This window comes from Nothobranchius furzeri, chromosome 7 (genome assembly GCF_043380555.1).
Source record: "Nothobranchius furzeri strain GRZ-AD chromosome 7, NfurGRZ-RIMD1, whole genome shotgun sequence".
Classification (NCBI taxonomy): domain Eukaryota; kingdom Metazoa; phylum Chordata; class Actinopteri; order Cyprinodontiformes; family Nothobranchiidae; genus Nothobranchius; species Nothobranchius furzeri.
Window position 1 is genome coordinate 70,006,024 of NC_091747.1, and position 15,910 is coordinate 70,021,933.

General features: G+C 40.4%; 1 protein-coding gene across 2 annotated transcripts in view; it reads left to right on the forward strand.

The window, feature by feature from the left end:
* Positions 1 to 15,910, forward strand: part of usp43a (ubiquitin specific peptidase 43a) — a 189,145-nt gene that overhangs the window by 62,216 nt on the left and 111,019 nt on the right. For both annotated transcript variants that reach the window (XM_070553644.1, XM_070553645.1), the window contains exon 4: positions 13,103 to 13,195. In XM_070553644.1, coding sequence (XP_070409745.1) covers positions 13,103 to 13,195 — 93 coding nt within the window. The remainder of the gene's footprint in view (positions 1 to 13,102; positions 13,196 to 15,910) is intronic.

The window sequence follows — 15,910 nt, forward strand, 5'->3', positions numbered from 1 at the left end:
TAGCAAGTAGAACTAGACATTTAATCTGTTTTTCATGTTTTATTTTTAATTAGTCAAGTTTCAGTGATAAGTTGTTAGAACATTTAGACTTTACATTGCATTTTTGTTTATCGCTGGATTTATCACCTTTTCCCTGCTTTGAAAGCAAATTTTGACATATTTAAAGCAAAATAAATGTACAAATTTTTATTTTTTTATTTTTTTACAAAATATTTAATCAACCAGTGCTACTTATGGGAGGATCTAAAAGTTTTAGACGGTTTGTAATGTTATTAAAACTTCTGATTGTATAGTAATTGTTGGTGAGAGGGTAAACCAGGAAGGAGAAGAGGTCAGGCTGTCGTCTAAAGCCGCCCGTCTTCTCATCCAATCAGAGTTTCACTAGTTCTAGTAACTTCCCGAAGAAGACTGGCATGGAGTTAGATTAGCAAAAAATCTGTAGCCTGAAATTACAGGCTAAGCTAAGCTAGTGCTACTTTGTTCCTGCTGGGATGTTGTTTATGTTTTCTTCTACAATTTCATTTTATTTCAAGTGTTACAGTTTGAATATGGAACACAAACACCAAAGCGATAGCTAGTGTGTGGAGGTTGCAGTTGCAACAATAGTACAAGGTTTCCAGCCGTCGTTTTTTATCTGGGCCCATCTGTTGTAGGCTTCACCTAAACTCTCTCTGGTTTTAGATCTTTTATGGTGGCTCCTCTTTTGAGAAGGACAACGACACCTTCTGGGCTCAGAAGCAGCCGCTTGACTTATCAAGTCAGCCATTTTCCACAGTGCCAGCCTGGCCGTGCTGAGCGGACTGTTTGGCAACCTGCATTGCTGCCCTCTACTGGCCGGTAGATGCAAACGTATACCCAGTGTCATGCCCTTCAAAATAAAATTTGATTATATTTTGATTAAAATTTAACTTTTAACCTCCTGAGGCCTGAACTTGTATTTAATGTGGTTTAAAAAAAGAAAAGAAAAAATGCATCTAATTATTGCAGAGTAGTCTACTCTCATTAACGGAAACTAAATTACAAATATTAAAATAAAATTAAAATGTAATTAAATAAAACAATTGTCACATTTTCTATAAAAAAAGAAAGGAAAGAAAAATATTTTTAAGTCAATATCGTGTGTCTATAAATAATAATAAAAAGGTCTAAGGTGAAAATAATAAAATGTTAAAGTTCATGGAGCTAATTTCAACATATGTGGACACAGCTGGCCCTAGAAATGCTGGACCTTCATTCTGCACACCTCCAAACACCTCATGGAGGCATTTTTTTAAAATATCTTTTTATTAAATTGTTCCTTATTCAACATTTAATTTATCAACTTTAGTATCGAACCACTATTCAATGGAAGCTATGTTTGCTGTGTAAGCTGCTTTTATTCTGATCTGGTGACGAAATCCGAACTTTGTTTATTTGGGGACTTTTAACTGAATCTCATTTATTGAAAACATTTCCAAACTTCCTTTTTCTGGCTTTCTCGGTAACTTGAGGTTAGGGTTAGTTTTTATTTACAGTTTGTGTTAAAAGTCACGAAAAGTGTTTAGTTCTCCCACTGGAGTGTTTTAGTGACTCACCTTTTATTATTTTTGCTTTCAAATCACAACTCTCTGTTTGCAGTGACTAGATTTGTCTCCTCCACTGTTATCCTGCCCAGGTTCGGCCCACACCCCTCATCCCACTCCCGCTGCTTTAATTAGAGATGACAGATGTGTAACCAAAACACCACTGGAGTTCAGACTAACTGGTCAGACTAAGTCTTGGATCCAGCAGCAGCAGCACCTGTGATGACACGGCGCGTGACAGTCAGTCATAACAGTAATGGCTGCTGTCACAGCCCACTGTGGCGACTGTGAGAGAGCAGCAGGAAGTCGACCCTCATGCAGCCCGCCTGCCTCAGACTGCTGCTCAGTCCTCAAGCTGTCAGCCACTGGAACCTAAAATAGAACAGATATGTTTCAGAATAAAATAAACTCTTAGAAGTTTATACCCATCGAAAGAAGCTAAGATAAAATGCTTAATGTGAAAATTCAGAATTCAGCTAAACTGCAGAGGTTTGTGTTGACATCTCTTGTGTGTGTTTCCTTCACACAATAGTCCCTAATTTGGCTCTTCGCTGATTTTAAGGGTGTAAATCTTTAGGAACCTCGCAATTAGGAGGGTTGTGATGCAATCACTGAAGCAGTTATGACTGCATCTTCATGTACAGGTTAATCAGACCTAACGTTTAAGTAATGCAACAGTGGAAGGATAAATGTAACTAGGGATGTAAGAAAATATCGATATGGCAATATATTGTGATATTTTTCCAGCAATATTATATCGATATTCAAAAATCGTGTAACGGAAATATTGATGTGGCAATATATCGTGATATTTTTTCCAGCAATATTATATCGATATTCAAAAATTGTGTATCGGAAATATTGATGTGGCAATATATCGTGATATTTTTTCCAGCAATATTATATCGATATTCAAAAATTGTGTATCGGAAATATTGATGTGGCAATATATCGTGATTTTTTTTCCTGTGATTATTACATCAATATTCAAAAGCTGTGTATCTAATTTTTGAAAGAATTTACATGCAAACATTTGTGTATTTTCTTTTCGTTTTGTGCAATTCAATCGCCACCCGCTAGTTGGCAGCAGTGTGCAACGGGGTTTTCTTTCCACCATTGAAATGTAAATCCCTCCATCATGGTTCAGATACCTCATGTTAAACATGTTACGTATCAGTTTGGACTGTTTATTGAACATTCTCACAATAAATTCAGTAAAAAATAGCTTGTAATGTCTGACTGAATGTATCGCAATACATCGTGATATATCGTATCGTCTCCCCTGTATCGTGATATGTATCGTATCGCTAGAATTTCAACAATACACATCCCTGAACGTAACCAAAGGCACATGTAGATTTTTTGTCAATGAAGGTTTTTGAATTAAATTTAGTCAAAGGAACACTCGCTTTATAAGGTTGGTTGTTGTCTTTGTGGCACTAAAGAGTACCTGCACATTCAAAACAAGATATGACTTATTATGTCATAAATGAAAGTAAACTAAAAAGGAAATAGATCCAATTTCTTCTAATTAAGTAGTTTATTTTTTAAAACATATTACTTTTGTTACAGTTAACTTACCATTTCCAATGATGATCTGGAACCAGAGATCTGAAACCTTTATTTATTTTGCTCTAATTCTGCTGGATTAAAGGCTGAATATGGAACACAGAATTTCTGGCGACATCTAGTGTTTAGAGGTGGTAGTTGCAGCAACAGAAAACATTTTCCAGCCGCCGGGGTGTTGGTTCACTGCTGACAGGTTAAGTAACCAGCCATAACCATGTTCAGTGACACAGAGGGTACCGACTAATTTATTTACCAAGCAGACTTTTTAGTGCAATGGTGCCCTCTAGTGGCTGGTAGATGGAAACATAGATCTGGTGTTGTGCCTAACAAAAATGTTATTTCATTATTTTTTTAAACATAGCTTTTAAAAGAAAAACTGTACATTCACTCTATACAACTCTAAATGGAGATATTATTTACTAAAATTATGGCTTTTTACTAAAATGTGCCATATTCCACCTTTAACTGTGTGTTCTAGGATGAAAACTTCATTGAAAACACAGTGAGATCCTCAGGAAAGCTTTAGAGACGCACCTTTGCTGTAATCGTGAACCTTCTAATGAGAGTATTTCAAGTAGGGATGCACCGATGGATCGGCATCAATATAGTTATCGGCTGATGTTACTCAATTTTTTACATATCTGTATCGGTCCAATAAGTAAAACGGCTGATATTAGCAACCAGTATTTTTTCCATCTTGCTTCTGTTTGTGTATCTGTTTCAGAGGGTTAGGGGGGTGATGGTGTGTAATTGCTTAGTCCTGTGACAGTCAGTGGTGGTAATCATCTCAGAAGTGTAAATGTGTGTGTGTGTGTGTGTGTGTGTGTGTGTGTGTGTGTGTGTGTGTGTGTGTGTGTGTGTGTGTGTGTGTGTAATAACACTTCGCAATTTCCACTTTGTAAAAATAAAGCACGATTTTTAGTCTATTCAAAATTTGCTGATATCAAAAGTGTTAATGTCGATATATTGGTATCGTCAAATATTGGCCACAACGGAGATATTAGTATCGGTATTGGCCCAAATAAATTTATAGTGGTGCATCCCTAATTTAAACAGAACAATGACTCGATACTAAACATCTAGTCACACATGCAGGCCGAGGGATTAAAACTGGTCGTTTCTGCAGCGGCTGGTAACTTTTTGGCGTTAACACTGGTCTCACTCAGACATCTCTGTCTAGTGAATGGGTTTGTGAGTCGTGATAGTGCACGTTTACTGCACACAGGTGGTGTGTGTGTGCCTGTAATGTGCTCTGGATGAATTATCTGGGCGCTGCACTTTTGAGTTCCACTTCATGACTATAGTTCATAAAACCTGTCTTTTGATGTATACAACCCTCCCTCTGTCCTCATGGGTGACCCCGCCCAGGACCATTGAGCAGGGTTGATGGTTTATTTCTTGAGGTCCATGTGGCCGGGGTGAGGAGTGAGCACCACCTCACCCATTTGGACCTCAAGGGATAAACAATGAACCCTGCTCTATGGTCCTGGCGGGGTCACTCATGAGGACAGTGGGAGGGTTAAACCAATAAATGCATCTAAAATGGATTTGATCTCACCAAAGAAACATTGGTTACTTAGCTTTAGGGTTGCTGCAGATGGTCAGGTCTGGGTTCAGCAATGCTGTGTCCAAACAATGAAGTCAGCTAAATATACAGAATGACCAGATTGTTCCATCAATGGATTTCTTCTGACGAGAGAGGTTCAGGGAGCATGAGACATAATCTCCACACATGGCTTTGCTCAGTGGTCAGACATAGTACAAGATCTGGGTGAAGACTTATTGGATGGAACTAGTGTTGTCAAAAAAATCGATACCTAGATATAAATCGATACTAAAAGTGGTATCTAAATGAGATATTCCATCCCTGTGGTATCGATATTATGGACTATTATACACAGCCTTCTTCAAGTACACCGACACGCACGACAGCCAGATGCCGTAAAGCAGCCTCCGCCTCCCAGACAAACAGAAGAAGAAGACGCCGCATGGCTACATTGCAATTTCCCACGCGAGTTGTCTCCGATCCAAGTTTTGTCTGCCAAATAAATAAACAAAAACATAAACAGCAATTTTGGGAGGCGCTTCACAGCCCAACTTAATTAGCATACCAAGTCCGACAAGTAGTTGTATATTCACGCTTATGTGCTTAAAGGAAACTCCCGTTTATTGCAACCCGGACTTAATTTCTAGCATGTAGTACGTTTGTTTACTCACGCTGACAACTTTGGTGCTACTTGGATTCCCCGGGGTATTTAGATCCATCGGCGAATCGCCGTCAGCGTATATCCATATAACAGGTGCGGACGGGCACCCGTGGTGCAGCCTCGAAATAAGACATTATCTGCACCAAAACATCTCAATGTCGAAAGGTTTTGTTGGGAATCATTAACGTGATTCCCCTGTTCGTTTGGAGCGGGTCTGGGATTCCTAGGCGTAAACAGACTAGCTACGGCTAATCTAACCGGCGCTTTTAATGACGTCACTGCCGTGCGCCAATCTGTTTTTATTAAGATTACCGGTAGATGTACCTTTGTCCTACTGTGGAGAAATTCGTTTTCTCCCTTTATTGACAACAGAGTTGTTCAAAAGTACAGAACGAAACATATGGCATTACATCTTATGACAAAAATGCACCTTAAACAGAGTTTAAGCAGCAAAACATCACTTTGCAAATAGTGTATATATAGTGAGACAATTCATGATTTAAAGTGTTAACTTTCACCAGTTTTTGTGCACGTTTTAAAAAATGCTGATACTTGAAAGGTTTAAGCACTTTACACACTTAATTCTTAACATTTAATTTTTGCAATATAAATTGAGGAATGTTATTTTTTGAATAAACTTGTTCAATAAATTGGTGTTTTTAAATAGTATCGAAATCGAGTATCAAGTTTTTTCAAGTATCGAATCGAGTTTGAAATTTTAGTATCGTGACAACCCTAGATGGAACTGAATCTGGTGATGCTGCAGAAGCTTTTTGTGCTGACATTTTTATGGTGGCTGGCAGGTGGTATTAAGGCAACCCCATAATCATCATTTAATGATTAAATGTTTGATCCATGACAAAAATCATTCAGTGGTTTACTGCTAAAGCAATGCCTCATGGGAGTCTTTAGCTGCCGCTTCTTGCAGCAACCCTCCTACATACTGTAGCATGTCAGTGGATGTTGGTGGTGATGTTTCAGGGACCTTATACAGAACCACTGCAACAGCCAGACTTGAGTAATCGAACAGAAAACCTAAATCATCAGCACACAGTTTGTGTATTAAACTGATTAAATGGTAGCAGAGCACCGTAACCGTACAGATTAAAGTCATCCCATTAAATAGTCTGTAGCTGAAGCCCATTTTATCTTCTGGCATAAAAAGTGCTTCTACAGCACCAATTCCTCCAAAACATCATAGATCCACTCTGACAGATTCCTGCTTATTTGCTATTTGTAATTAGTTTCAGTCAAAGCGTTGGCAAAGATTTCGGCTTATTCCAATTTCTAATGAATAATGAGATTATATCCCAGCTCTGTGTGGAAAATAAACAAAGTGGTGGATTTCTTTACTTTCTTTAATGAGAAGTCTGGATTGAAATTAAGATTAAAGTACGAGAAAGCTGCAGAACATGTTCATGACCCACTGGGAACCTCTGTGAAATCTATTGGTGCTGTTATTTTTGCACATGAATCACGTTTCCTCTAAAAACTGACTCCTGGTCTTTGATCTCGTTTAAAATGGAGATGTGAAAACAGTGTGAGGTCATGCTGGGACGCAGTGGCGGCTGGTGAGAAATATTTTTGGTGGGGCTGTGCAATTTTTTTTTAAACAAACTTGTGCTTTCTGAGCTTTGTGCACAACTCCACTATTTCCTGAATTAAGCACAGCTCTTTTATTTCCTGTCTTACATCATTGGACAAACTGATTAATCCAGGTGTGTCTGACTATTGGCACGCTGCCTTGCGGACCAAGGTTGAAAAATACTGCATTAAATTGCACATAAAGTAACATGACCATAAATGGTAAATAGGCAATGCAAGAGGCAAGTAACAAAAACATTTTGTTTAATTTCAACATTTGAGTGAACACGAAAAATTATGAGCAGGTCACTGTTACAGTAATGGTAGTAAACACTACTTAGACAAAATGCCAGAAATTTACACTGCTAAATATTTCTGGAGTGTTGTGCCAAGGTCAACTTTATACAAAGATCAAGTGGATGCATTTGTGTGTGTGTGTGTGTGTGATACCTCATTTGTACAGAAATTTTGCCCTTCTGTCCTTCTGAGTGGCAAAGCTCTCGATGACCTTTCTATTAAAGTCAGGAATGTTTGTGACAAGCTTTTTTCCATGGAGAGCATGGCAAGAGCATTCAGCCCATCCTGTGTCATGGTGTTCCTGAGGCCTAGTCCACACGTAGCCGGGTTTTTTAAAAACGAATATCCGCCCCTCCAAAAACTTGCATCCACACCACCTCGTTTAAAAAAAATCTCTGTCCACACGTACCCGGATAAATACGTTGTTAAGGACATGCCCTGGGACGTAATTTTGGGGGGGGACGGGGGGGACATGTCCCCCCCACTTTTTCAAAAGGCAGTTTTGGTCCCCTGCACTTTTTTCCGTCCAAAAACAATATTACGCTCCATTAAATGGATTTGGTTGAGCACTAGGACCGAAACGGAAACCGGTTTCCTATTAGACCCGCCCAAAAGCTAATCTATTGGCTCTGCTGATACTTGCTAACGTATTATTGGCTGTTGCTGCTGTCACTCCAAATTGTAAACAGTCAGAACATGCTCACGTTGTTTTGCTAGTTTGGAGCCGCTAGGGAACACCGGTACTGAGTCACCGTCAACTAGACGCTGTCTAATATCAGAGCTCAGCTCAGCTTCCATTACATAACATTTGAATAAGTGTTCATTTGTGAGTCTTTGGTAGTTAGGCACAGCCAGGAGGCAGCATGTCAAGAAAACGAAAAGTGGATATAAGAGACTTCTTTCAAAGTCAAAACGTAAGTTGGACATGTGACAGACCTGCATTAAGCTCAGACTCACCTCCTCCTTCACAAACATACTCAAAACTAACTTTTACAAACTCATCTCCTCCACATAACTGACTCCTCAGACACAATTTATTCGTATTATTATAATTATTATTTTTTTTAATTATTACTATTATCATCATAATTATTACTAGTAGTGGTAGTAGTAGAAGTGTAACTTCAAAACTTTTATCATTTAACTTTATTGTAAACTTATCTATTGCAATGTATATTTTCACATTAAAAAGCTCTGAAAAATGAACAGTATCATCATCGTCAACAGATTTTTTTAAGCTTAATGTCAAAGATGTACACTTTTCATTAGATTTATCTTATTTTTTCCATTTATTTTTTGTGTGTTGAAATGCAACAACTGTTTAAACACTTTTAAGGGAAAAAACATATTTAATATGTTTTTATACACTCAAATGTTAGGGTGATGATCATGTGTAAAACATTAGTTCAGCATGTCCTCTAACACAGCAAATGAACAAACGGCCAGATCTCAGGAGGGACCGTTTATGTATAAATAATTGTTATACTTTTGACTAGGCCTGGGAAAGTAACACATTTTGCTGGACGATATTTTGTCCAACAAATTGTTGATGATAAACGATATCATTGTCAACATTATCTAGACCAAAATAACCACTAATATAATGTTAATATATCATAATAATGCAAGTACACCCTTTAAAATACAACAAATAAACCTTCATTTAACATTGAAATATCCAGAACCAGAACTTCTAAATGAATAAAAATAACAAACAAAAATTAAATAAAAAAGGAATCTCACTCCCTGTTAGAAAATGTTGCACCAAAAACAATAAAAAAGACCCAAAACAATAAATACAATGGCCTATCCATTGTCAACAGCCAAAACTGCACTTCAATAATGATAATAGATAAAAATAATAATAGAGTTGTACATTATATATATATATATATATATATATATATATATATATATATATATATATATATATATATATATATATATATTGAGGATGGAAAAATTATTGAGATGGGCACGTGACGTGTCAAGGGGTCTTTACATAACACCCCCCACCCAAAATCCGCACAAGCCTGCTGTGTCCCCCCCACTTCTGAAATCAAAATTTCGTCCCTGGACATGCCAGACCTGTAGGCGGCAGTACTTCCCCCGTTCTTAACCTCGTCCTTCGTCTGTGGTCTTCCGCAAGGAGCAGTAATTCCGCTTGCAAAAACAAACAAGCAGAAAGCGCTTGGACGATTGATAAAGCGAGCGCAGCTCTGAGGGCATCCATGCTGTCGGCTAGTGTAAACACAGGTCGCACACGTGATGTCAGCATTTTTTGGTCGCGGAAAGTGACGTTGCGGACCTTAAAACTCCGGTTTTGTCTGTCCACACGCAGACACCCAAAACGGAGAAAACGCAGATCTTCACTTTGGCCGGAGTTTTTAAAAAGATCCGTTTTCGTGTGAAAAAACTCCGTTTTCGTGTGGATGACAGGCCAAAACGTAGAAAAATATCTACGTTTTGGCAGATCCCCGGCTACGTGTGGACAGGGCCTCAGGAAAGACTTAATCCACTTTAAAGTAGAAAAGCACCTCTCCGATTCGGCTGTGGTCATGGGTGCGGTGACAAGAACCTTCAAAAGAGTGACAGTCTCTGTGAACGTGCTTTGAAGATTGTTCTCCATGAAAAACTGGAAGAGAGTCAGTGCACCACTGCAAGCCCTGAACTCATGGTTCTCATAGATGAGGGATAGCTCTGTTCTGAGCTTAGCTTTGTTCAGCATGGGGTAGGCCTCCACAGCGGTCACCAGTGCTGCATCTGGGAACTGCGCTGTGTGTTGCACAAACAAGTCACTTTGCAGTAGAGTGGCATCAAGTAAACACTACCTGTAAAAAAGGAGCATTTTTCACAAACCTCGTTTTCTAGAATACATTTTTTTGAGAACCCTGCATCATTCCACAGTTCTGTTTAAAGCCTCTATCAGTTTTTTCCTCCAAGCCTCTACGAGGTCCCCGTCTGCTTTTGAGACCTGTCAGGATGGTCAGGATACAGATTCCTCTTGATAGCGGCCCAGAGTCTCTCTCTTCCTGTCAGTCCTCGGCTCTTATCTCTCTCTCTGCCGGCTGAAAAACCTTGAAGGGACCTGTCTGGGTTTGGTTTCTTTTACCTCTGTCAGCATTTCCGTCTAGTCTGCCAGATTCAGCCTCGTCTTCTCTGTTTTTTTATGTGTCCCCATCTTTCTGTCTCTCGACCCATCTGACCATACTCTTACATTTCTGTTTTCACTTAGAGCTTCTCATTCACCTCTTCTCTATTGTTCTTATATCACATGCACTCCCATCATCTCTTTTTTTCCTCCCAGTTTAGAGGGATCTTTCCAAGTCATCTTAAAGACTAAGTTCACTGAGAAACCATTTTTGACTGATACTTGACTTAATATTATTTTGAAATTCTGAGTGCAGGCTGAAGGTAATAACAGCCTTCTACCCCCATGTCCTGCAATGTCCTCCGATTGAAAATAGATGGGGGAACTCTGATTAGGAAAGCCAGTCAGATATAAATCACACAGAAAATTAGCATTCATGGACTCACCCATCTTGGCTCATGATAAGGAAGGCTGATAGGGATGGGTACCTTTGACATTTGAATCGATTCGGTACTAATTCCCGGTACCTACGAATCGATACCGGTACTTAACGGTACCAATTTTCGATACTTTTGAATGTTTATTATTTTAATTCTTTTTTTATTATTAAATATATATTTTTCTCACTATATAACAATATTTGATAAATATCACAATAAATATTATTCAACTGTTTGTATTTTAACATTGTCCTTGTAGTTTTATAAGCTGATAATTAAACTGAAGCAAACATCTTTACTGTGAACTAAATTTAATGTGTATCTTCATTCTTTTTGCAGTCTTTTTTTCATTTGATTTTTCCTACTGGGAAGTTAGAATTTCCGAGGAGAAAGCGAACGCACCATTAGCTGATAACAATGGTAGCAATGGAAGCTAACATACCAAGCTAACGTTATCTTAAACAGTTTTTTAGCTGCTGGAGCAGATTAAAACGATGATGCCTCACACTTAGATCGTTGTCACTGGTTTCATCTTCACCCAATCATCTGTCGCATTTAGTAAAGTGAAGCCAAACTTTAGAGCGCGTTCATGTTCTTCTAGTCGGGAATTCAGAGTTCTGAGGAGAAAGCGAACGCACCATTAGAGAAACGGAAGCTAACATATCAAGCTAACGTTATCTTAAACAGTTTATTTAGCTGCTGGAGCAGATTAAGATGATGATGCCTCACACTTAGATCGTTGTCGCTGGTTTCATCTTCACCCAATCACCCGTCACATTTAGTAAAGTGAAGCCAAACTTCAGAGCGCGTTCATGTTCTTCTAGTCGGGAATTCGGAGTTCCGAGGAGAAAGCGAACGCACCATTAGAGAAACGGAAGCTAACATAACAAGCTAACGTTATCTTAAACTGTTTATTTAACTGCTGGAGCAGATTAAAATGATGATGCCTCACACTTAGATTGTTGTCGCTGGTTTCATCTTCACCCAATCACCCGTCACATTTAGTAAAGTGAAGCCAAACTTCAGAGCGCGTTCATGTTCTTCTAGTCCGGAATTCGGAGTTCCGAGGAGAAAGCGAAAGCACCATTAGCGAAACGGAAGCTAACATATCAAGCTAATTATATTTACCTACCGGAGCAGATTAAGATGAGGATGTCTCACTTAGATCGTTGTCGCAGGTTTCATCATCACCCAGTTACCCATCACATTTAGTGAAGTGGACCCAAGCTTTAGCGTGCGTTCTTTCTACCATGCTGCTCTGTTTACAACTGGCTCGCAGCGAGCGACAACAAAACGCTCTTGCGCATGCACAGCTGTCTAGGCAAGTTCTCGTTATGAAGGACGGGTACCGAAACGAGGCACCGTTTGAAATGAAGTGAATCGGTGCTCGGTCGGTACTATAGAATTCGGTCGGTACCTTAAAAAGAACCGAATTCGGTACCCATCCCTAAGATGGTTTAGCATGCAGGAAACAGCAGAGTGTTCATCTAGTAGAAGCTAATTGTTAGCATTAGCAACTCCAAAACACGGCAGAACTCCTGCTTTCTTATCCACAGTTTAGAGTTCAGACAACTTAAAACCCTTTAAAATAAGAGATGCACATTAAATTAAGTCTACAGCTGTTGAATGTTTTATTATTCAGGTATTTGATTAAATAATCTGTAGAATAGTCAATGAACCTAATATATTTACTCTGCAAAAGTTCTAGGCAGGTGTGAATACTTGCAGAACTATCAGTAACGATTGTGAATGTTCATCAATTTAAAAAAATGTCAAGTGAGTGAGTCAGAACATCCAGCCAAAGTCATGAAAAATACTCTTCAGCATGAAGACCAACAAAAAATCGTGGAAGTGATGGTTTAGCTTCCACAGAGCCCTGATCTCAAGCATCTGGGATTACAGGAAGAGCCTGAAGGATGTGAGGAAGCCTAAATCCACAGAAGATCTGTGGTTAGTTTCCCAGATGTTTGGAACAACCTACAGTACCAGCCCAGTTCCCTCGACAACGGTGTTTGCGTGAAGCTAGAAGAAATGATGCTATTTTGGAGGTAAAGGATGGTCACACCAAATATTGTGGCCCCAGAGCTGTGGAAAGCACTTCCTTTGCTTGTGGAGCAGGCACCCTCCATCCAGTCCCATTTAAAAACACACCTTTATGGATTGGCCTTCATTTTCCACTAATTAACTGATGTTTAAAGTAGTCGAAGCTCTGCTTTTATGGCCAATGTTAGAATATTTAAAGCCCACAAACTTCCTAATGATCATGATTGGACTTTAAAAGAGACAACTTGATATTATAAAAACACCAGTGGGGGGTAAAGTGGTCTAATACTGCTTCCTTTGTCTTTGCAGGTCTTGTCTAACGTGCCCTCACTGCCATAAACAGAGCAACACCTTTGACCCGTTTTCTTGCATCTCTTTGCCCATTCCCCTACGGCAAACCAGGTGATGTATAAACACACAAGAGGAGCGGTACCATAACATGTATGGTGGGTCATCGGTGCGTTACTCATTCTGACACCCCAACATAAACACGTTCTCCTTTCTTATCCCTTTATTAGTGCTTCACTCTAAAACACACACAGAATCCGCTTCAGGAGGACAAATCCAATGGCTCCATGGTTTAGCAGCAATTAGTGCCTTGAATTATGTAGTAGGATATCATTATAGTTTGTTTGCATCTATAAAGGTTTAGATCGTCCACCAAACACACAACTGATGTGATTTTTCATCAGCTTTCAGTCTTAGTCCCAACAGTTCAAACAGAAGTCTAATGAGCTTTGAAAGAAAAGCGTCTGGACTTCTTTGAGTTGCTTGAAGACGTTTCACCTCTCATCCGAGAGGCTTCTTCAGTTCTAAGGTTAAATGGTGGAGAGTCCCAGATTTAAACCCAGTGGGAGTTTCCCCCCAAGGAGGGAACAAAAGACCCCCCGATGATCTTCTACATAGACACATGAGCCAAGGTGTGAGGTGTTCAAACAGGACTCCTTTCAGACATGAAAAGGGCAGATGCACCACTCCGTGAGACCAGTTTAGAGTCTTTTGTCCTGAAACTGGCTGCAGACGCCTCCAGCTGTTGGCCATGGTCATACCAAAGTGATAAATGCTGGCTGTCAAAAGTCCCTGACCAAACAGTTAAGCCCCCTTCAGACAGGCCATGAAAAACGGAAATATTCCGGACTCTGTCCGTAAGACCTCTGTGTCTGAATACAAACATCCGGATAACGTGTTCCGGAATTTAACCAGACGAAGCCCCTAGTAACAGGTCCGGACTTGTTACGGACAGGGTGGCTGCTTCAGACTGGTGAGGTAGAGTTCCGGACAAGGGGGAGGGGGAGGAGGAGGGGACCGGGGGACGCTGTGCGCACCTAGATAGCTCGCTGCTGTAGCATGTGGCGAACCACGGCAGCTCGCCTCCTACGGTACCGCCTAGACCAGTGGTTCCCAAACTTATTCAGCCGCGCACCCCCTTCTATGTCCCGACCATGTCGACACCCCCTGTCAAGCTAAACAGACAGGGTTAAAAAAAATTCCCCATCACTTTCATTTTTTAAATAGTAATTAATAAACATTCGATACCATTACAATTTCCTTTGATTTCATTTTAAATAAATATTTAGAGTGCCCAGGTAGCACATAAACAATGCAATTTAACGGTTTTCTTAAAGTAGGAACGTTTAACCTGTGCGGCCAGAGCGCTCTCCTTCCTTCTGCTCTGCGTAAACCTGAGCTGATCACCTACTTGTGCGTAATCAAATGTCAATAGGGGACAAGATATAGCCATGAGGTTCACTTTTACCTCAGACCGACTTATTGCTGTTTTATGGTGTGGCTGAATCTGCGATCCGCTGTCATGCGGACTGGAATAACAAATGCTGCAGTAACATGAGATGTGGTCAGGTTCATGAGGAGTCACTGGCTGGAGCGGACCGACTCATCCCAGAAGCTAATATCTTAATTTGACCTTGAATGAAAAATAATCTCTTAAAAGTTGTTATCACGGTGGAGGCAGCGTTCATTTCTGCCTTCAGTCTGACGGCGGGCCGGAGTTAAAGCAGCGTGTGCGCTTATTGAATCTGTGTGCGTGTGTGTGTGTGCGCGCACGGCACAGCCGCTCCAGCCACCGCGTCTCGCGCTGTTTAAACCAACGTTGTAAAATGACTTCTGCCCAGCCCAGATGTGCTCACTTGTGCACCCGTGAGCCGTGGTTCAGCCGGAACGCGTCTGACCTCTTACAGACGCACTCTGAACTTCAGATCTTCAGCGCGCTGTCAATAGCCTGAATGGGAATCATTTCTTGTTATTTAGTTACATCCACAATGTTCTGTGTGTGAGGTTTACAACGTCAGAACACCTGCATGAGACAGGTGTTAATTACAATCTGCCAGAATGACTCGCCACCTTCAGATTCCTCCAACACCGTTAAAAATGATCAAATACGGAACATATCGGCGTGCGCAGGCCAGAGTGCTGAAGCTCGGCACATTGTTATTATGAAGTTAGGGCACATGTGGAGGACACACACACACACACATATACTTGTTTTCAATTACATTTATTGTGCCCACTTACTTTTTCTTTGGCCCACCCACAAATGAGTTTCTACAATAATGGTGACATATGACAGACTTCTCTGAGCTCCGCAGCCATTACACTTTTCACCTCACGCACCCCCTAGCGGCACCCCCCCAGGGGTGCGCGCACCACACTTTGGGAATCCCTGGCCTAGACGCGCGACGGAGCGCATCACACAGCTTCAGTGATTCCTTTAACCATTGAGCTTCATCATCCAGGTCTCTTATGCGTCTTCGTGTGCGCAGAATTATGCTTAAGCGCCTCGTGATTTTTATCTTGAGAGGCGCTATAGAAATGATATTTTCTTCTTCTTTTTCTTCTTAACATGAGTCCGATTCTACCCCCCCACCCCCGCCGCCATCAGACATCTGGAACTTTTCCCTGCTGTGCGAACGCAGCCGAAAGGACAAGTTCCGGTACAAAAGTGGTGTGTCTGAAAACACAGTTCCGGTTAAAAACCAGATTGAATTTTCCGCAAATGTTCCAGAATGTCTATCTGAAAAGGGCTTAAGTGTGTTTTCTATTTTTAACCGTACCAGAAGCTACACGTCAGCAAGGTGCTGCTGTAAGACGGTACGACTTTGA